At 38.8% G+C, this 23,306-nt stretch overlaps 1 protein-coding gene across 3 annotated transcripts in view; it reads right to left on the bottom strand.

Annotated features, from left to right (window-relative positions):
* Window positions 1-23,306, bottom strand: part of LOC117360129 (loricrin-like) — a 132,843-nt gene that overhangs the window by 88,760 nt on the left and 20,777 nt on the right. For 2 of the 3 annotated variants that reach the window (XM_033943834.1, XM_033943837.1), the window contains exons 3-4: window positions 4,725-4,844; window positions 4,486-4,605 (exon numbers count right to left, since the gene is read on the bottom strand). In XM_033943834.1, coding sequence (XP_033799725.1) covers window positions 4,486-4,605; window positions 4,725-4,844 — 240 coding nt within the window. Of the gene's footprint in view, window positions 1-4,485; window positions 4,606-4,724; window positions 4,845-4,963; window positions 5,075-5,535; window positions 5,645-23,306 lie in introns of those variants that run through there. The other variant, XM_033943835.1, reaches the window with a different exon arrangement.

Here is a 23,306-nt window from a genome sequence, read left to right as displayed (position 1 = left end):
TTGCTACTGCAGCTTTGTAAAAGGGGCCCTTAATGCTTTCATTCATTAATCATATCCATCATTCACATGAGAGGGAACTCTGAACTTGAGCCATCAGCAAAGATTTATATACTTAGGGTTACCAGATGTTAGTTAAATAAAATCTGGATCCATAGCCCCACTTCCGGGCCCACCCAGTCCCGCCCTGCTATGCCCATGGCGCACACCCCAGCCCTGCCCCTAGCCTCATCACCAGCCCTGCCCCCTCATTGGTGGGGAGGGCATCCACACATGTGCAGATGCCCTCCCTACACGGTCCTAAAGAAGAAGCTTTTCAAAACCCGAACAAATTGCCTTGAGTTTATTCTACCATCTGTTTATCCCAAAGCACTCAATGCCACCCATCGTGTCCCCATCTAATCTGCATTTGACCCCTCGGCTATAGGATAAGCTATATTATAGAAAAGAATTAGCTTCATATCTACATATATTTGAATATTCTGATTTGTGCTTATTAGATGCTTCATAAGTATTATAACTCCCTTTTAGTATGTATTATATCTCTCATCTGAATTTCAGTGCTGTTAATAAGTATATTATTGAAATTTTAACTCTACCTCATTCATTGTATTTATGTTTATATTTGGACTTTTTACTACTGTAATGTTATGTTAACAAAATTGTAAGTTTTATGTTGAATTATGCCTGCTGTATACCACCTTCAGGGAATCTCTTCATTAAGGTGGTTAATAAATAAATATTAATACTATTGAGGAATTTTCTTAACTTAAACTAATCAAAAATATGTGGAAAATTTTGCATTGTTTATAAAATGGTAAAGCTGGTTATTATACAAAACCTAAGACCCTTACCTTGGCCTTTGTTTTGGGATGAATCATGAGATCCACCCTGTGAGGTCTGACCACAGTGTCCTCCATCATGGCCACTCTTGGAAGATGAGCTTGATTCTAACCATGCAAAGCAGAACAGAGGAAGAAGAAGAATTTTGTTAGGTTTTTTTGCCTTATCAAGTTTATTAATCAAGTTTATTAACAGAATTTGATTTATCGCTTATTGAAATCACTAAGCGATGTACATTACAATATATAGCAAGGTAAAAGAGTTTCACAAATTAACAATAAACATTTGACTAAAACAAACAGGTAATTGGGATGGAAAGATTAAAAGTTACATATTTCGTTAAAAATAGAAAATTGGGGAAAAACGATAGGTAAGGGTACATAAAAATCTCAGCTATTAAAATATTAAAAACATAATCTGCTTTAAACATTGAAGGCATCTCTAATATTCGTTCACAGCTATCTCTAGATTCTCTCCATACACCAGCAGTGTCCAACCTGAAGGGCCACAAAGTGGTAATGAGAGGGCTCCGAAGACCACAAGCACCTCTCTCCCCTCTCCCCACACACACACACTTGATCAGCATCCTCCTTCTCAGCCCTCCAAATCTTCTGCAAGTGCTGATGCGCCAACATCAAAACATACTGTCTTTCCCACTGCCCAAAGCCTCTCTCTGTAGTATCCTGTCTAGAAACAGGAAGTTCTGTCAGAGGAGGTGGGACGGTGCAGAGACAGGCTTTGAGCAATGGGAGAGACAGAATGCTTTTGGTGCCCGCACAGCAGCTCTTGCAGAAGGTTTAGAGGGCTGTGGCTGGCAGCTCGACCGAAGTAAGAGTGAGAGGATGCCAAACATGGGGAGGTGATAGTTGAGGGCCACAACAAAAGACTGCCAGGACTGCATGATAGAAGCTACTGCAATACACTGATTCCTTGCATAAATTCATATATAGGGACCCTAAATCTTGACAATAGGCTTCACTTTCATTTATAATTAGGACTCCTTTCCTCTTAGAGACTGCAAATGCTGAATCCACAATATCCTAACCTTGACTGAGATGGAAAATATGAAACCAAGTTTCAGAATCACAGCAATGCCTCACACATTGCAGTGTGCAATATAAATATCAGGTCATTAAAGAATCCTTAAATATAAAAGTACATTATTAAAGTTAAAATAGAAGAAAAATATTTAGACTTAGCTCACACTTTTTCATGGGTAACTCAGGACGTTATGTTTAGGTACAGAAAGTATTTCCTTAAATCTGAGGCTATACAATAGATAATGATTTGACTTGCCCAAAACCACAAGGATCATCAACAACATTTGGACCCAGGCTACCCTGATTCTTAACTTACTGCTCCAGATATTAGGGAGCTGTTATTTTGACAAAAGTGAAGGAAAGGAGTATGAAAAGAATGTGAAATTATTAGAAGTCAGGGTATTTATCAATTTATAACAATACTGAAAAATGGAGAAAAAGACCATCAAACTATTGCCAAAACCTCCATTAAAACAGGGAGATCCTTACACTTGTCTAAGTTCTTGGAGAAGAATTTTGAGGACATCTGAATGGTTTTTCTAAAGACACAATTAAATTCTTATTTACCTGCCTCTGGGATTACCCTCAGCCCCAATCCTATCTGATAGAGCAGTTATACTTATCTACTTTATGTTTATGTTTTTATATTGTGCTTCTGTATGGTTTTATGTCTGTAATGATATTTATTATGTTGGTTGATTTCTATTTTGCTTTGTATAATGCGAATAATAAACCCACAATACAATACTTACAATGGCAGTTCAATAACTGGACACTTATGTTTATGGTCCCCTACAACTGAGAAGTGTATACTTATCTATTAAAATGCCAGTAGGGTGTTTATATAAAATTAAGCAAAAATAGCATAGCATATAAATGCAAGAGGAGCATATACATGGAAACAGTGGACATCCTACTTATATATTGAACTTACACAATACTGTCAATTCCATGCATTTCTGCCACATTTATATGACCACAGTTATGCCAGGTCTATGGCTGGTGTTAACTAAGATGTGTAAATGTAAGGTACACTAATACAGGTTACATTAATATTCTATAATGGAATCTGGGTATCCAGATGTCATTATAGAATAGGATGTCATCTTGCAGCATCAGAGCACTTAAAAGGAGGCACCCACTTATAGAATTATTCCCACAGAAAGTGTAAATACATTTATTCCTTTTTAACTGGTTAACTCAGGTGGTTCAATAGACAGTGTTAAATTTTACTAGGTATGTCAGCCAGATAAGTTAGGAGAGCTATTTGTGTGGCTCTAGTTTATTTTGGTGACTATGAGTATAACAAGGTAAATTTGAATCTTCTATGATTTACATACATAACTGTGCATCAAGCTCCAAATTTCCACTCGGGCTGTGTCCATTTGTACGCCCACAATAAAACGATGTCGCATCACATTTGGGCATCATCTTATAACAGTTGGAATACTGATATTTATATTCATGTGCAACATATGCATAGATGCTGGTATATAAAGCAATAATGATTTGCCATCAATTCTTGTATGGAACCATACCTGAATTGTTTAAAAGTAAGTCTAGATATTGGCGCACATATTTGTATATTTAACGCCAGAAATTTTGCATGCCTCAGCCTTCTTTATCCAGTTATTTCAGCCTTTGTTTGCTAGTGGCTTGCACCCCGCTTACTACCATGGGCTGAAAATGGTCCCAAATTTTAAGATAGCTTCTAAATTAAAAATATTGTAATGAATTAAAACTTACGACCAGAGACTCCCTGAGAGCTCTGGGTGCTCTGACTCCACTGGCCTCCACAGCCACTGCCCTGGCTAGATGTAGATGTTTCTGATAAAACAGAATGAAACAGAATAAGAAGTGTGATATTGTGGAGAAGACATTTTTCACAACCTCCTGAAGATTACTCCTCATTTGTAACTTTTTAATAATAATAATAATAATTTTATTTCTTGTATACTGCTATACCATGAGGTTCAAAGCGGTACCATATGTAGATACCATAAATATGCAATAAAAATTGAAATAAATGAGAAATGGTACTTAGGATACACAAGTATGTATAATTATATTTCTTGGCCAAAAGCCTCAAATTACAATGTTTTAGGACACTTGCCCCCCCCCCCCACATCCACACACCTTTTTATCAAACTGCATTAAAGGTTTCTAACGTGGGCTGGTGAGGTAAGTACTCCAAAGCTCATAGGAATTCTGTGAGCATTAGAGCATTTACCGCACCAGCTCACACTAAAAATCTCTAGCACTGCTTGATATAAGGGGCCCTTAATGTTGCTTGCCTCATGGGTCTGAGCCATAGATTGATCGTTGGATTTTCCTTCCTTGTAGGGACAATAAACACTACCAGTGAAAAATCCCAAATTCATTCTTCATACAGGAGCTGAAATTAGCTTTAGACCAACACTGAATTTGAAAGGATACCTATAAACTTTGAACCTTTAATCTTGAATGAAATTAAATAAAATTGCATTGTCAGTAATAGAATCATCTATGTAAGAAAACATTTTTCATATTTAAGAATGCAGACAACCCCAAAGATAACACAGCTTTAAAAAAAAAATTGTTTCTCTGTAAAAAAATGAAAACTTACGTCCAGAGGATTGACCTCCCTGTTGGTAGGAGCTGCCTCCTCCCTGAGAGATCTGTGAGCTGTTTGAGCTCTGACTCCACTTTCCTCCACAGTCACTGCCCTGACTAGTTGTAGTTGTTTCTGATGGCCCAGAACAGAAAAACAATCATGATTCTATGAATGTAAACATCTCTAAAGATCACACTATAATTTTAAAATAATTTCTAAGGAAAATGTATTGCCAATGAATGAAAACTTACGTCCAGTGATTTGAGTATTCTGTTGGCAGGAGCCACCTCCACTCTGAGAGCTTTGAGAGCTCTGTGAGCTCTGACTCCCCTGTCCTCCACAGCCGCTGCTCTGGACAGTTGTGGATGTTTCTAATGAACCAGAACAGGAAAAGAGTCATGATTCAATTAAAGCAAACTTCACTAACGATTGCACAAAATCTTTTAAAATAATTTCTTAGGAAACTGTATCGCAATGAATGAAAACTTACTTCCACTGGATTGAGTATTCTGTTGGCAGGAGCCAGATCCACCCTGAGAGCTCTGTGAGCTCTGACTCCACTGCCCTCCACTGCTACTGCCCTGAGTAGATGTAGATGTGTCTGATGACAGAAAAGAAAAAGAATGAATACATGAGGTTTTGGTATTATCTTCTTGAGTTAATATGAATTTTTCCCAACATTTTAAACTTTTCTCAAAGTAGACATCCTCATATTAACTACATTCCTTTTTTGGTAGAAGCCACAAGCAGTATTCATGTTTGAACTATCTGCATATTTTACCAGAAATTATATATGATACTTCTTCTGCATCTTCAGTGCATCCTACCATCTGGATCTGCTAATTATTCAGGCTCTCTACATAGCTCAATGTTATTTATTATTATATGTATTTGTTTGAATTTAATATACCACTGTTGGGTTTCTACTGGGATATTAATCTGAACAGAAATCCGATAGGATATCATTTAAATAAAATATAAATATTTCATCTTAAGGTAAAAAATAAACATGGCATCCTTAATAAAAATCAATTTATTACATTATAATGAAATGAAACTTACAATCATGGCCTTGTCCTTTATTTTGGCATGAGCTGTTGCCTTGTTCCTGCTGATTCCACTGGCTACTTCCCTTGGAAGACATGGTTTTTCTTTTCCTGTGTAGAACAGTTATGACCCAGAAGAGTGATTCTTTTTTAGCTTTAGACTTGTCTTCATGAACATGCACTTATATACCCAGTTACTGTTCCTCCCTGTATCAAATGATCATCATGTGTGCCTTGGTGGAGCCTTTGAATAGCGAATAGGAATCTAGCATCACCCATATAATTTTGTTAATACTCTAATTATTTTCTGACTCAAAGGTAAGGTGGGTATCATTGGTGTATGTTCTTAGTTTGATATTTGAAATCACAAAAATTGTAATTTTCCTGGAAATGTCCAGTTAGTTTCTTTTGTATTCCGCCCAGAACTGCAAGGTACGAGCGGAATAGAAGTCATTAATGTAATGTAATGTAATGTAATGATATAATGACATGCTTCATACATAAGCTGTACCTTGTTACTTTTTTGAGGACTAATTATTCTCTAAATAGAGCCCATTGTAAATAATAAGGCCAATATATAAGCCTACATTCAAATTCACAGAAATGTGCTTGCATGCATCTAGGGGCAGATTCTATAAATGGCATCTTGATTGTAAGCAGTGGTAGGCATCCTACCGCTGTCTAAACAGCCAATCGGGATGCATGTTTTCTAAAAAAAAAAAAAAAAAACAACAAAACCAAGGCAGGCCACCTACACTGTAGGCTTCTGCTGCAGGTGCAGAAAGACGTGTCGGGAAACTTAAGCTCACGTAAGCCTGGGCATGGTTTTGCTCACAAGTGACCTTGGGTGACCTTAAGCAATCCTAAGCACCTCCCAAAAGGCCACAATAGATGCCTGAAATATAGGCCAGCAACCTCCCTCCAGAACATACCAGGAAGGGGAAGGCCCTCTATTTTGGAGGGTGTAAGCAGCCCTCCGGCCAGACTTTCTATATACAGGTACGGGGGGGGGGGGTGAGGGGTGGAAGGGAGGTTGTCAAGGTACACTGTGGTGTGTCAGAAGGTTCAGTTTTAGGGGGGGATATCAAGGGGTTCTTCAGGGTGTCAGTGGTTCTGGGTACTGGCAGCAAGAAAAAGTAGGCATCCCTCCTGATGGGGAACTTCAGGGGTCAGAAGTTCCAGTGGGGCTGGCATTAGGAGGGAATGGGTATCACTCCTGCTGGAGAACTTTATGGGGTGGGGGGGTTCCCTGCCACAGCCCTCAGCTGATCATGGCAGGGAATTCCTTTGCTGTGATCAGATGATGGCGAATCAATTCTTTAACTGGCGCCTGTGACATGGGTGCCAATTAGAGAATCAGGTCAGTTAGGCGGGGCTAGGTGTCTGTCCATAAGGGCAGATGTGATTCTATATAGGACGCCAGTGTATGATGCTCAGCAGCTGTTTGGCGGCTACTGAGACCAGCATCCTATACAGAATCTGCATCTTAGAGGGTAATTCTATAAGCTAGGCACATGGATATTTAGCAAATATAATTTTTTAATATACAGGTATTTGCATATTTATGTGCAAAAATACTAGCATGTCACCTAAGAAGCACAGTTATCACAATGGGCCACCATTAAAATGTATTATTTTACAACTAACCTTTACTATTTTAGCAGAGATCACATTTTACTATTTAATTGGGGTTAACTGTAGAATAACTAAATAGCTCTTGTTGATATCTTCTCCCCTATAAAATGTTCTTTATTTTTTTCTTGATATAGAAACATAGAAACATAGAAGATGACGGCAGAAAAAGGCTATAGCCCATCTAGTCTGCCCACTCTAACAACACCACCCCCTTGAATTTACCCCCCTAGAGATACCCCATGTGTATCCCCTCTATATTTTTTTACCTCCCTAGAGATCCCACATGTGTATCCCATTTCCTTTTAAAATCCAGCACGCTGCTGGCCTGAATCACCTGAAGCGGAAGTTCATTCCAACGATCGACCACTCTTTCGGTGAAGAAGAACTTCCTGGTATCACCATGAAATTTCCCACCCCTGATTTTCAGCGGATGTCCTCTTGTGGCCGAGGGACCTCTAAAGAAGAAGATATCATCCTCCACCTCAATACGGCCGGTGATATATTTAAACGTTTCTATCATGTCTCCTCTCTCTCTACGTTCTTCGAGTGAGTATAGCTGCAATCTATTCAGCCTTTCCTCATACAGGAGGTCTTTGAGTCCCGAGACCATCCTGGTGGCCATTCTTTGAACCGACTCAACTCTCAGCACATCTTTTTGGTAATGTGGCCTCCAGAATTGTACACAATATTCCAGATGAGGCCTCACAGTGGATCTGTACAACGGCATAATAACTTCGGGCTTCCTGCTGATAAAGCTTCTTCGGATGCAACCCATCATTTGTCTTGCCTTTGATGAAGCCTTCTCCGCTTGATTGGCAGTCTTCATGTCTTCGCTAATGATCACCCCCAAATCACGTTCCGCCTTGGTCCTAACTAAGGTTTCACCATTAAGTGTATAAGTTTTGCATGGATTCCTGCTGCCGAGGTGCATGACCTTACATTTTCTAGCATTAAAGTTTAGCTGCCAAGTTGAGGACCAGTGTTCCAATAGAAGTAGGTCCTGTGTCATACTATCTGGTAAAGTGTTCTCACTTACAATGTTGCATAGTTTGGCGTCATCGGCAAATAATGTGATTTTACCCTGAAGCCCCTGATTCAGATCTCCCACAAATATGTTAAAGAGGATCGGGCCCAAGACCGAGCCCTGCGGCACTCCACTGATCACCTCTGACGTTTTTGAAGGGGCACCATTCACCACCACTCTCTGAAGTCTACCGTTTAGCCAATCACTATACTACATCAATATTCAATGTGAGTTAACTAGCTGTCAATCGGTTAACTCATATCTTGGTGGTCAATCGGTCTTTTTCAGCAGCATCAAACTGGTTATTACCACTGAAAATTACTAGTTAGAATTGAAAAAAAATTGTTAATGATTTTGGGGATCTTCTGGGAGCATGATCGCTTAAGTCCCGATATTTAGAACATAACTAGCCTGGCTTAGTGGCTGAATATCGAGGTAATAAATACCGTATTAGGCATAACATAACATAAAAACAACTTCTAGACCACATAATCTTGTAGATCTATGCAGTTTGCAAAAGATTAGATCAACTTACAACCGAGGGATCTTCACGGAATTTAATTACCCAAAAATCTAGAGAATAAGTAAGTCTTCAAACGCTTTCTAAATTCCAGATATGAGAAATTCATAATGCGAATGCGAAAAATTGCAAAGGGACTTGAACAAACTAGAAGAATGGGCGACGAGATGGCAGATGAAGTTTAACATTGAGAAATGTAAGGTATTACATGTGGGGAGCAGAAACTCGAGGTACAACTATACAATGGGAGGGATATTATTGAATAAGAGTACCCAGGAAAGGGACTTGGGGGTATTGGTGGACATGACAATGAAGCCGACGGCACAGTGTGCAGCGGCCGCTAAGAGAGCAAATAGAATGCTTGGTATAATCAAAAAGGGTATTACAGCCAGAACAAAAGAGGTTATCCTGCCGTTGTATCAGGCGATGGTGCGCCCACATTTGGAGTACTGCGTCCAATATTGGTCGCCGTACCTTAAGAAGGATATGGCGATAGTCGAGAGGGTTCAGAGGAGAGCGACACGTCTGATAAAAGGTATGGAAAACCTGTCATATGCTGAGAGATTGGAGAAGCTGGGTCTATTTTCCCTGGAGAAGAGAAGACTTAGAGGGGATATGATAGAGACTTATAAGATCATGAAGGGCATAGAGAGAGTAGAGAGGGACAGATTCTTCAAACTTTCGAAAAATAAAAGAACAAGAGGGCACTCAGACAAGTTGATAGGAGACAGATTCAAAACAAATACTAGGAAGTTCTTTTTTACCCAACGTGTGGTGGACACCTGGAATGCGCTTCCAGAGGACGTAATTGGGCAGAGTACAGTACTGGGGTTCAAGAAAGGATTAGACAAATTCCTACTGGAAAAGGGGATAGAGGGGTATAGATAGAAGATTACTGCGCAGGTCCTGGACCTGTTGGGCCACCGCGTGAGCGGACTGCTGGGCACGATGGACCTCGGGTCTGACCCAGCAGAGGCATTTCTTATGTTCTTAGAAGAGATAATTGTTTGAATTCTTCGTCCTAACTAGCAGCCTGATATAAAAGCACGTGTTCATGAAATCTTTTGAACTTATAACCCTTCACTGATGGATAAACAAAAAAGGGCATGAGCTTTATGCAAATGTTTTTGAGTAGCAAAGGAAAAAGAATTAATCAAGTAAGCTGGTGATAGTCCCAACAAGACTTTATAATAGACACAACCCAACTTAAAAATAATAAATGTCTCGGCCGGCAACCAATGCAGTTCACAATAAAAGAGAGTTAGATGGTCCTATTTCTTTAAACCAATAAGTCTGACCATGGTATTTTGTATAACTCACAACCTAGAGATAGTCTTTTTTGTTCCAGCCAAGTAGACGATGTTACAATAATCCAAATGCAAACAAAAGGAAGAACTGCAGGAATGGTGTAGAAGATGCCAAGTCTTTATTCAATAGACATAGATATAAGCATAGTTTGTATCCAAAATATGAGCTAGTAGCTTGAATTCCATTATATCAAAATAAGTTCTAATAGAACGTAATTTCCATAGGATACAGAAGCCCTTATAAACTACCAAATCCACTTGACTCTTTATAGACAAATTCTTATCAAGCATAACTCCCAAAATTCTGATTGAGGAACAAACCGGATATTGTATATTCTTAATAGTATGAGAGTCCTCTAATACATTCTCATGAGGTGAGGCAAAGAAAAACATACCCCCTCTTTTACTAAGGTGCACTAACCGATTAACGCGCACTAATCAAATTAGCACACGCTAAACGCTAACGTGTCCATAGACTAACATGCATGATTTAGCGTTTAGTGCGCGCTAATCGGTTAGCGCACCTTAGTAAAAGAGTGCCTTAGTTTTCTCAGAATTTAATTTCAATCTAAAGCCTAACATCCAATCCTCAATCAGTTCTATTACTTCGGTAATAATATGAATAATATTACAAAGCTGAGATGGACAAGGAATTACAACTGTAATATCAACAGCAATATCAAGTTACACTGGTACTCTATAAATTGACACCTAGGTTCCTTTATAGAATAGGTTCCTTTATAGAATAGGCTCATATACCCTTGAGCACGTAAACAGAGACACTCAATTTAAGAATTATCCTTTTAGGGAGCAATTACTAATGTAATTTAAGGGAACAACACACATTAGGAGGAAGGAGTGGTGTAGTTGTTAGAGCTACAACCTCAGCACTCTGAGGTTGTGGATTCAACTCCAGTACTGCTTCTTGTGACCCTGGGCAAATCACTAAATCCTCCATTGTCCCAGGTACATTAGATAGGCTGTGAGCACTCTAGGACAGATAGGGAAAATGCTTGAATACCTGATTATAAACCACTTAACTTTGAGAGGTGGTATATAAAAACCTTAAGTCAATTTGTCTCTTAATTCTGATTAAATGATTTTAAAAAATTATGCATTAATGTACTATAATGCATGTTATCTAACTCACTATGGAGTGCATAATAGTGATCAAATACATACAAATATTATGCAAATACACCTCAATATTATGCAAATACATCTCAATATTATGCAAATTGAATAACACAACTTGTGGTGGACAGTGGATACCATAAGCTGCATTATTTGTGGCATTATCAAAGCTAGAGTTATTTTTACTTCCATGGAGCATTGGTCACTAACATATGGCTCAATGTTCCAGGTGCCAACTTACAGGAGCCAGAGCTCCTCTCCCTCTTCCTCTGTACAAAGATTGCCTGAAGACCTGGGTCCCATAAACTTTCTTGGACAAAATAAGTGCACACAACTCATATAGAATTCAGGGTCTATGAAGGACCATTAAAAAACACTCAGAGAGATGGAGAACCAAGATGGCGTCAGAGCAAGTCGCTTAGGAAGAGGCTCCTGCTATGCCGGCAGAATAACTGAAAAATTATAGAATTGAGCGATGTCCTGGCGAAACCGTTGGCTGAGCTATTCAATCTCTCCCTAAGTAAGGGGAAAGTTCCCCTGGACTGGAAATTAGCGAATGTCGTTCCTCTGCATAAAAAGGGTTGCAGGGCAGAGGCTGCGAATTATAGACCGGTGAGTCTCACATCAATAGTGTGCAAACTCATGGAAACACTAATTAAAAGCAAATTGGACACGATCTTGAATGAAGGGAATCTTCGGGATCCCAGTCAGCATGGATTCACCAAGGGTAGATCCTGCCAATCCAATCTCATCAGCTTCTTTGACTGGTAACAAGAAAGTTGGACTTGGGAGAGTCTTTGGACGTCGTGTACCTGGACTTCAGGAAAGCTTTTGACAGTGTCCCACACCGCAGGCTGCTAAGCAAGATGGAATCGATGGGGTTAGGAGAGACACTAACTGCATGGGTCAATGATTGGCTGAATGGCAGACTTCAGAGGGTGGTGGTTAATGGTACCCTCTCTAAAACATCGGAGGTGACCAGTGGAGTGCCGCAGGGCTCGGTCCTGGGTCCACTCCTTTTCAACATATTCATAGGGGATCTGACTCAAGGGCTTCAAGGTAAAATAACACTATTTGCCGATGACGCCAAACTATGTAATATAGTAAGTGAATGCAGTTTACAGAATTATATGGCGCAGGACCTGCTTACATTGGAAAGTTGGTCCTCAACCTGGCAGCTAGGCTTCAATGCTAAGAAATGTAAGGTCATGCACCTCGGAAGCGGAAATCCAAGCAGGACGTACTTCTTGAACGGAGAAACTTTAACTAGGACTTCAGCAGAACGAGATTTAGGAATAATCATCAGTGCAGACATGAAAACTGCCAATCAAGTGGAGAAGGCTTCATCTAAGGCAAGGCAGATATTGGGTTGTATCAATAGAAGTTTCGTCAGCCGAAAGCCTGAAGTCATAATGCCGTTGTACAGGGCCATGGTGAGACCTCATCTGGAGTACTGTGTGCAATTCTGGAGGCCACATTACAGTAAAGATGTGCGCAGAATTGAATCAGTTCAACGGACGGCCACCAGGATGATCTCGGGGCTCAAGGGTCTCTCGTACGAAGAGAGACTGAACAAATTGCAGCTCTACACTCTTGAGGAACGTAGGAAGAGGGGAGACATGATCGAAACATTTAAGTACCTCACGGGACGTGTCGAAGTGGAAGATGATATTTTCTTTCTCAAGGGACCCTCGGCCACAAGAGGGCACCCGCTCAAACTCAGGGGCGGAAAATTTCATGGCGACACCAGAAAGTATTTCTTCACAGAGAGAGTGGTTGATCATTGGAACAAGATTTCAGTGCAGATGATTGAGGCAGACAGCGTGCCAGACTTTAAGAATAAATGGGATACCCATGTGGGATCCCTACGAGGGTTAAGATAAGGAAATTGGGTCATTAGGGCATAGACAGGGGGTGGGTAAGCAGAGTGGGCAGACTTGATGGGCTGTAGCCCTTTTCTGCCGTCATCTTCTATGTTTCTATATATGTTTCTATGTATCTTTACTGGTTGCCTTGTTGGTGAGATGCTGAAGCATAGAGGAAAACAGAGGGGTGATCTTCCTGCCTCCTCTGCCACTTCACAAACATATCAAACAGCAATAACATCTTATGCTGGATTGGGTGGTTCTGCTGATCGAGGGGGACTGATCTCGATCTTGGATAGGGATACATCGCTGAGCCCTTCTGGCCCAGTAGTCCCCCCATGTCCCGGGATGATGTTTGGGATGCCAATGGTGGTATAAGAAGCAACGGGGAAGATTACTCCATCAGCGACGTTTGGTTCACTCTTTAATCCCGGAGGAAGTTTCACTCTCACTGAGACTTCAACAACAATCACCAGCGATTGGGGGACATGATTTCCAGAGTGCTTATGGAGTTTAAACAAATCCTCAGAAACCATTGGAGGGAGCTTCCCCGGTGATATTGCCTTCTTCTCTCCTTAGCCCACTGATGAAACCAGTGGTGATAGATATGGAAGTAATCTGGGGAGCTATTGAGAGCCTTCATAAGGTTTGCACTCATTTTATTCCTGCAACACATATTTCCACAGTTTAGATAAAAAGTCTTGAAGAAAAAATTCAATACTAGGCCACTAGAATGGACCAAGTAGAAACACTGGCCTCAGATTTTAAAATCTCCACTAATCAACAATTTAAAGATAAAAGTTTGCTGTTTAGGAAAATTTAAAACCTGGATAATGCTAATAGAAATTTAAATTTGAGATTAATTAACTTTCCGGTTTCCAGATTACAATCCCCTAAGGAATTATTTCAACTATTTCTAACTAGTCTTAAAATATTCTGACACTAGTATGCCTCCATTACAGAAAATGTACTATTTAAATGTGGCCAAGGAGCAAAAGGATAAAGTGGAAATGAAAGAAGGAGATCTAGACCTTACGGATGTCTTGGAATCGTCACAAATTGAAATTTCAGCTATGGCTACTTTATTGGTAACCATTGCCTTTCTACAGGATAAAGAAGCAATTCTACACTTATTCTATAGAACTGGAAATGTTGAATTTTATGGATATAAGATAGCTATTTTTCCTGATGTATCAAAGTAGATGCAATCCAAGCATAAAACATTTCTGATTTACCGTCAATCTGTATTAAAGTTAGGTGCTAGGGGTAAGTAACCTTGAAAGAGACCTGGGGGTGATGGTAGACACATTGAAGGCATCGGCACAATATGCAACGGCCTCAAGGAAATCAAACCAAATATTGGGTATCATTAAAAAGGGTATCACTGCCAGGACGAAGAAAGTCATCATGCCACTGTATTGTGCAATGGTGCGCCTGCATCTGGAGTACTGTGTCCAGTACTGGTTGCCGTACCTCAAGAAGGATATGGCAGTACTTGAGGGAGTCCAGAGAAGAGCGACTAAACTGATAAAGGGTATGGAAAACTTCTCATATGCTGATAGATTGAAAAAGCTGGGGCTATTCTCCCTGGAAAAGCGGAGACTTAGAGGAGACATGATAGAAACCTTCAAAATCCTGAAGGGCATAGAGAAGGTAGACAGGGACAGATTCTTCACAATGTGGGGAACCACAAGTATAAGGGGACACTCGGAGAAATTAAAAGGGGACAGGTTTAGAACAAACGCTAGGAAGTTCTTTTTTACCCAGAGGGTGGTGGACACATGGAATGCGCTTCCGGAAGCCGTGATAGGCCAGAGCACGTTACAAGGCTTCAAAGAAGGTTTAGATAGGATCCTAGAGGATAAAGGGATTGAGGGGTACAAATAGGAGTTGAGCTAGGTTATAGGAATAGTCAGGTACCACTGCACAGGTGATAGGCCTGAGGGGCCGCCGCGGGAGCAGACCGCTGGGCAGGATGGACTCTGGTCTGACCCAGCGGAGGCAAATTCTTATGTTCACTTTCCCTGTAAATGTTGTGTTACGTATCTGTCCAATTGATTTGTTTTTTATGACCCAGACCAATTACAATATTTTTGGGAAGGTAAAGTGGCCTCAGTAGTACCAGAGGTACCCATTGATATCACTAACCATCTAGTAATTGATCCAACTGAGCTCCCGAGTTATGTAATTTTTATTATGGGCTCCTTTTACTAAGCTGCGATAGCGATTTTAGCGCACACAGAATTTTAGCGCACGCTAAACCCGCACTACACGGCTAGAACTAACACCAGATCAATGCTGGCGTTAGCATCTAGTGCACACAGCAATTTAGCGCACGCTTAGCATACGCTAAATCCACTAGCGCAGCTTTGTAAAAGGAGCCCTATATGTTTTCCTTAAATTCAACTACCCTTGATGTGTTTGTTTCTCTCCTCCACTAGTAGTGGACTATAATCATAGTAGATTATTTCAGTATATTAATGTTTATTATTTCCTTATTAGAAGATTGTTTTGGGGGTTTTTCCCCTTATCAAAGCTGTATTCTTTGATCTATATAAAAATATTAATTAAAAAAAACAAACCACTCAGAGGAAAATTCTGTAAAAGGTGCCTACGCCAAGCCTACTGGCATCTAACTTAATTGTTTTAATCAGTTTTAAGTGGCACCCTTTTTCCACTCTTCCCCTTTCTAACCTCATTTCTGCTACTCTTCCTCTTCTTACTTACTCCCTCTCTATGATCTTCCCCTTTCTGACCCTCCCTCCAGAAGATATCATCCTTCATCCTCTCCTGTTTCATGAAATTTACTTCACTGTTCTCCAGCCCCTTGTCTCACACACATCCCTTCTTAACTTTCTCCCTCATACATTTTTATTTATGCTCATATATCCATCTTCCCTAATTTTTCAACTATTCCACCTTCTTTACCTTCCTCTCCTTCTCTGTTCAATCTTTTCTTTCATGTTTATACACAATACCCCCCTCTTTCAATTATTATTTCCAGTGTACCCCCTCCCTTTTTTCTTATCCATCTCCCTCAACCAACCAACTTCCTAAATTCTGAGCATTATTTTGTCACTGTAGCTGAAAAGACTTATTTCATTGCCAATTTGCAGAAACAAAATTCAGTGTTTTGACATTGTTTCAGATCATTGATGGAACCATACGCACATCATTCTCTTCCTGGTTAGGCAGAGAACCTTTCAGCACCCCTCATACATGCACAACTGTGAGGGAACAGAGTAGTGGTGCTGCAAGGGGAGCCTGCAGTGGATGATTTGGGAAAGTTTAGAGGACCATTTGCACTCAATTGGATTAGAAAGAGACTATGTTACCCTGGGCTTTATATGATGTCTTAAATTGGGGGTGGCAAGCCATTTTTGGAAGAGGTGGCATTTGCTACTCTGTGACACCCTGTAGTGACATTTTTGTATCTAGGGGTCCTGGGCAAGAACAAATTTGTGAAACAGGGATGTCTTTAAATTTCTCTGAAACTGATTATAAGAATCACAATTCTTGAAGCTCCCCTATACGAGGAGGATTGCTCTAGTCATTCTGTATTATTCTATAGTGTTGCTGAGATACCATACTTTATTTCATGAGGGTAAAAATGTAGCATGTACATAAGCTATGAAATAGCAAATAATTGTTGTAATCTGCATTTGGAGTGAAGAAGACATTTTCAAATACTAATGGTTACCGCTGAGAGTGAGAACCAGAGTAACTGGTATGAAGTACCTTTTATGTGTTACTGAGAGTGCGTCCTGGGCTGATTTTTCGCGGTCATTGGAACAGAGAACTATAAATCTGGCCTGATTTAAGTAAACACCTTTAACTGTTTAACTTCAAGTAGGTCAATTAACATTCTTTAGCTCAGACTCATATTCAAGCCTGTTTGAAGCTGGGGCATTTTAACTAATTGCAGTAATTTATCTAGGGCTTGGTATACTGATGTTACTATTTTATATAGTAAATAAATGATTCAAGCTACTTTCAAATAGACTGTGCATATTTTTAAAGAATTTAGAGAGCACAAATGTGAGTTGCTAAATCAAGGTATTTTGAGAAGAATAACACGTGAGCATCTCCCGCTGTCGTTATAAAGATTCTGTGTGGATTATCGAAAATTAAATTCAATAACACTTAAAGCCACTTCATATTGATGAGTCTTTGGACACACTGGGAGAAGTTACTTTATTTTCTTCACTTGAAAACGCTTTAATTATAACTATGTTCATGAGATTCACAATAGTGGTTCTTGCTAAAAAACAAACTGCAAAAATCACAGCCAAATTGTTTATAAAATATTGGATTAGTGTAAATCAAAGTTTTTTCTTGCTAGTCCTAATGAAAAGCTTATTGAAACAGTACTTACTGTAAACAATCAAACCTATCCAATAGTTCCCACCTTAAAAATATTAGGTGCTACATTAGATCGTACTTTATCATTTAAGGCTCATACAGATTTATTGGTCATAAGATGTTTTATTACTCTTTGGAAGTTGTATACCATTAGAAAATACTTTAATTTTATATCATTTAAAATACTGGTTCAATCATCAATTCTTTCAATATTGGATTATTACAATGTTATTTATTTGGGTGCTCATAAAAAAACAATTAGTCAATTAAGATTAATTCAAAACACAGCAATTTGTCTGATTTTTAATTTAAAAAAATATGATCACATTAGTTCATATTATCAAAAACTTCACTGGTTGCCGTTCGAGGCTAGAGTGTTGTTTAAATTTGGATGCATTTGTTATAAAGTTCTATTTGGGTTAGCACCATCTTATCTTGTTGCTCATTTTAGATTTTTTACATGTAAAAAAATATATATGTAGATCCGGTTGGTTTGATGTTCCCTCAGCGAAAGCTTGCCACTTTAAGAAATTCTTAGATAGGACTCTGGCGTTTCAAGCAAAAGTAATGAATTCATGTTTGAATTCTCTTATTTCTCTAGCCTTTACTTATTATCAATTTTGGAAAGATCTTAAAACTTATGTATTTAAACAATACAAAATTTAATCAATTTTAAAATTATCATGATAAGTGTATTTTTTATTATCTTATAGAATAATGTTTACAGTTTTTTTTTAAATATTTTACCTTTTTTACCTATTTTAGTATAAATAATTTGTATTTATGCATATCTTACTTTGAATACGTTAGGATTGCATTTTGTTAGTCAGTATCTTTATTGAATTGTGTTATTTTCTTTTATAAGATACTGTTATTTGGATCTATATTTTAATTACTTGTTGCCAAGAACTGATGGTTTAGTGGTATATAAAAATAAAGTATTTTTATTATTATTATATGGATGTTCCCAACAAATGCATTTGGATCAAGGAAAATCATGATCAAACAAATGTGTATCTGGTATGGAATTTTAAAAAAATCTTGCACAAGTCCTTACCACCCACAGGGGAATAGTAAGTACAAAAGATACAACCGGACTATGCACAACATTTTAAAAACATTATCAATGCATAAGAGAAGACATTGGTCTGAGTATATTTCTGAATTTAATCAAGTATTTAACAACACAATTCACTCCTCAACGGATTTTACTCCAGCCTGCTTGATGTTAGGAAGAGAGTCCTTACTTCCCTTTGAAAGTATAGATTCTGCAAAAGATGAACTTCCATTAACTGCAACTTATCTGGAAAAAATTGTCCATCACTGCCCGGCTCCAGAGTCAGCCACGACTCCGGACATTGACGTCTCTCTCTTCCTGAGGTTCAGGAGAGCTGTGAAGATTCAATTAATCCAGCACAAATGCCGGATCAAAGGTAAACATTTCATTTTTTTAAAATTTATAACCTTGGTTACATTTACCTCCTATATAAGATTTTAAGCAGTGCTATAGAGGAGCTATAGAAGTGCTATAGAAGAAACCAATCATGTCAGACAGAGGTTCTGGAAGTCAAATGCAGGTTCTTAGATAGAAAATTGAAACCTATGCTCCCCAATCTATGCACAGCATCTAAGGGGCAGGCAGAGCTTTGGACTCTCAGGCCCTGATTCTATAAAGTCTACCTAAAGTTAGGCGCCAATATCAGCGTCTAACTTAATTGAGCAATAGGCTTAATCAGTGCTGATACTGACACTCAACACCTTATAATCAGCTTTAATTGGACTTAATTGAAAGGTGTCTAACTCAAAAAACTCAATTCTACAAAAATCCCAAAGCACCTACACTAAAATTGGGCCTGGTTAGGCATAGATCATGAGCACATTTTTGAGTTAAGCGCCTCTTTGTGAATTAGGTATCATTAGGCTCTGATATTGGCACCAAACTTAGGCATAGAAAATACTGACATAAATTGATTTAGCAAGGGTAAAGTATTAGGCAATATAAATAAAGGTGCATATACTTCACAGACTGCCATAGAAGTGGTTTAAAATCATCAGTGATGTGGGTTTCTGCAGCTAAACTCTTTGTAGTCCCAAGGCATTAGGGCTGCCTATTGTTGGAAAATGTGATTGTTGGTTAATCCTATCTGCACTTGCATGGAGATAGAAAGGTCAACAGAAGTTAGAGGGCGTACAGACTTGCTGGCTTCAGGAGACGGTTAGAGATCCAGCTCATGGGTTCCAGCAGTTTCTTGAAGCTAGGTGGCCTCGGTGCTTGGATCTCTGAAGCGGGGAGGGCTAGTTGAAAGTAGTTCTGCCTTCAGAGGAGATTTAAGGGCTGTGAGATGGCGCTAAATTTGTCTGTTGATGATCCCCAACCATCTGATCAGAAAATCCATCCTACATGGAGGATTTTTATACCAGTTACAGATTTGGACTGTACACATGAAACCTGAGGGGAGAATGTGTTTATAGTTAGAATTGTTCTGCAACATTTCTGTTCACGGTTCAAGCAAGTGTCCTTTCAACCTAGTGGAAGAGTAAAGTTTATACTACTGTTGGAGTTTGGACAATTCATGCATCTTTGTGTGGTTTATTCATTTAGAAGTGAGGAGTGTGTCTGGTGCTTGCCTGCTATGGGATGCCAACTCTTGAAAGCTGGGTCCCAACTCTGGGCCTGAAACAAATAAATAACTTTGTGTAACCCTTCTGCCAGCATCCAGGTAAACAAGGGGATTACATTGGGAACTGTCTAAAAAATTGGTTTCGAAAATAGTAGTTTATATATTTTGGTGAAAAAAATACCATCTGCCACTTCATACATTTTTTTGACATTTTTCTGTTTTGAAAATGAGCCCCTTAGCCATCTAGTCTAATTGAGTGAGATGAAGGAACATTTAATAGAAATAGGAAGGCTAATCATATGCTCTTGTAGGTTGATATAGCCACAGAGAAGATGAAATTATGACAGAAACATCTTTATTCAAAACCTTCAAAGCCAGTAATAAAATCTTATATTGGACTCTCCATTCTATCAAGAGCCAATGGAGTTTAAACAAGAAAGGTGAAATATGTTCAAAATAAGAAGATCTAAAAATAACATGAGCAACAGAACTCTGAGTAATCTGTGAGGAATTGAAAAATCTTTTTGCTATTCCAGTAGAAAAATTATTGTAATAATCAAAATGAGGGACAAAAATACTCCTAAGAACAGTTCTAAAATTAGCTGCATTTCAATAGTCTCATAATTGTCTAATAGCTTTCAACTTTTGAAATATGAGAGAAATAATCTTTTCTTCTTGCAATCTTATTGATAATTTTAATAAGTAAAAATATCATAACTTGTTATTGGACTAAAGTATTCCAATGACAGTTTCATATAGAAGGTAAGATTGGGTATGGAGGGGGTGAGAAACAGGGAGAGATGGGTGATCAAAGGGTGACAAAGCAATATAGTTTTATGGTTTATAATGTGTTAATTTGTTCAGTCCTGTCTGAATGCCAAAATATTTTATTATTTTAATTTCAAATGTTTAATATTCCTGGATGGTTTTGAGATTTCCTTTTTACATTCTCACCATAAAGTTATTAAGGCCATACTCTGGTGTAGTAAAATGCTGTTCTACAGAGGTGTCACACTGATTAGCACTATAGCCTATGATGTGGTACCTGTATTGATCCAATCCTGTCTTAAGCATTTGGCCTGTCTCTCCACCATAGCATCCTTCTTTACATATTTCATATTGAATAATATATACTACATATGAAGATGACCATATGTAAGATCCCAGTATGCTAAATGTTTTTGGGTTTTTTTTCTCATCTGAGTGACTGTGGGATCCTGTGATATGTGTTGGCACAGTTTGAAGTTTGATATGTATGCTCTGGAAGAAAGGCAGGAGAGAAGGGACATGCAAGAGATGTTTAAATATTTCTGTAGAAAACTCAAAAAGAATTGGCAAAATATAAGGAGAGAGGACACCTCTGTTCATAAATTAGAGAAAGAGGGAAAAGATGAATGAATAGATAAAAGTTGAAAAAAATACTCAATAGAACTATAAATATAAAGTCTATAGAAAAAAACTGTGAATGTAATATCTATATTTCTGTGCCATTAATGTACAGGAAGTGAGTTTATTTTCAAATGAAAGAAAGGATGAAGTTAAGAGGTGATAAGCTTAGGGGTAATCCAAGGAAAACCTTTTTTTCAGAAAGGTAGCTGTGTGGAATAGTCGCCCATTAGAGGGGATAGAGAGTAGAAACAGAGATTGTGTCAGAATTCAAGAAAAAGTGAGACAGGCATGTGGGATCTCTTAAGGAGAGGAGGAGATAGTGGATGCGGCAAATGGGCAAACAGGTTGGGCCTTTTGACCTTTATCTGCTCTCATGTTTCTATGATATATCGCAAGGACTTGTGCAATTCTATTTTTCAGTTTCTACTGGGAACTTTTTTCCCACTAAGTTTTGTTTCAGCTTTGATGGTTGCCAGAAGGCTAGCATAGATATCTCTTTCAGCAATTCATTCTCATGAAGTAGTGGCTGTAGATCTTTTATGATTCTTCTCACTTTTTCAAACTTGGGATTGTATGTCCCTACCATTTTAACCATTGATAATGTTGAATCAAAGAATACACCTAAATTATGCATCTTATTTATTTATTCAATTTTCTATACTGTTCTCCCAAGGGGGCTCAGGTACTCAAGCATTTTCCTTGTCTGTCCTGGTGGGCTCACATTCTAGCTAATATACCTAGGGCAATGGGGGGATTAAGTGACTTGCCCAGGGTCACAAAGAGCAGCATGGGCTTGAGCCCACAACCTCAGGGTGTTAAGGCTGTAGCTTTAACCACTGTGCCATACTATCCCCCAACTGGATACATCTTGAATGGTAAAGCAGGAAGGCGCAAAATGAAACAGGGGAAACAAAACCACAAACTCGAAAGCACAGAACCAGAGTGGAATTGTCCCAATCAGAATGGTGTACACCAAAAAAAATGTGTCCTTCAATTCATCTGATAAATTCAAATGCTTTAATTCATCCAGTCTCATAAATTCATCCAATGACTCAATGACTCGACATGCACATGTTTTGGCCTAACCGGCCTGCCTCAGGAGTCTTGTGAGTCTTCAACGGGTGTATTAGAAAAACATACAAAGTATAAAGATACACGCACCCTCTAAATGCGGTTTCTATATTGAAAGTCGTAAAGCAGTAAAAGTCACTGCGGCCTTGCTGCGACTATAGTACGCGCTAATCCGGTGCGTGCGCTAAAACGCGTATCGCACTTTCGTAAAAGGAGCCCATAAAGTTTAAAACATTTTTCTATATAAAAAAGAATTGATTTTTCATATTCTTAAATTTGAAACTACAACCCCAAACAACTTAACAACTTTTAAAGATTGAGCATAAAGAAGATAAAGGGGGGGTGGATTTATCAAGGTGCAATAAAATGTCAGCTTGTGAGATTCAGTATCTCTGGTTGCTCTATCCTATCTTATAGAAATAACGCTGCTTGTGAGCCATTTTCCCATCAATACTGGCCATGCCAGTGCTGCTGACATAATGGCGCCCCTAGCAGCAGTCTCATGAGACTACCACTAGTGGTCATTTTTATCATATATGGAAAATTTATAGCACTGAGCCTTGAGGAACTCCAAATGGTTCATCTAGCAATTGAGAACTTTCATTACCTTTGTTACACAAAACTTGCTTGAGGAGAGAAGAGATAAAAACCAGTTTAATGCCAATTCCTGGACACCTATCTTTAGAATCTATTAATTAAAATGTACTGAGCAAAAGAATCATAGGTAGCAAATATGTCAAAAAAACAGGTGCCGATAATTGAAATGGGTTTTAGACATATCTAAAAGCAGCTTAGGCCTTTTCACGGCCGCTGTTCGCCCAGAGTGAAAAAGAGTGTTTTTCGAGGAGTGGTTAGGATG

Source organism: Geotrypetes seraphini, chromosome 4, assembly GCF_902459505.1.
Source record: "Geotrypetes seraphini chromosome 4, aGeoSer1.1, whole genome shotgun sequence".
NCBI lineage: Eukaryota > Metazoa > Chordata > Amphibia > Gymnophiona > Dermophiidae > Geotrypetes > Geotrypetes seraphini.
The sequence above is the reverse complement of the archived record's forward strand: the minus strand, read 5'-3'. Positions and strand labels throughout refer to the sequence as shown.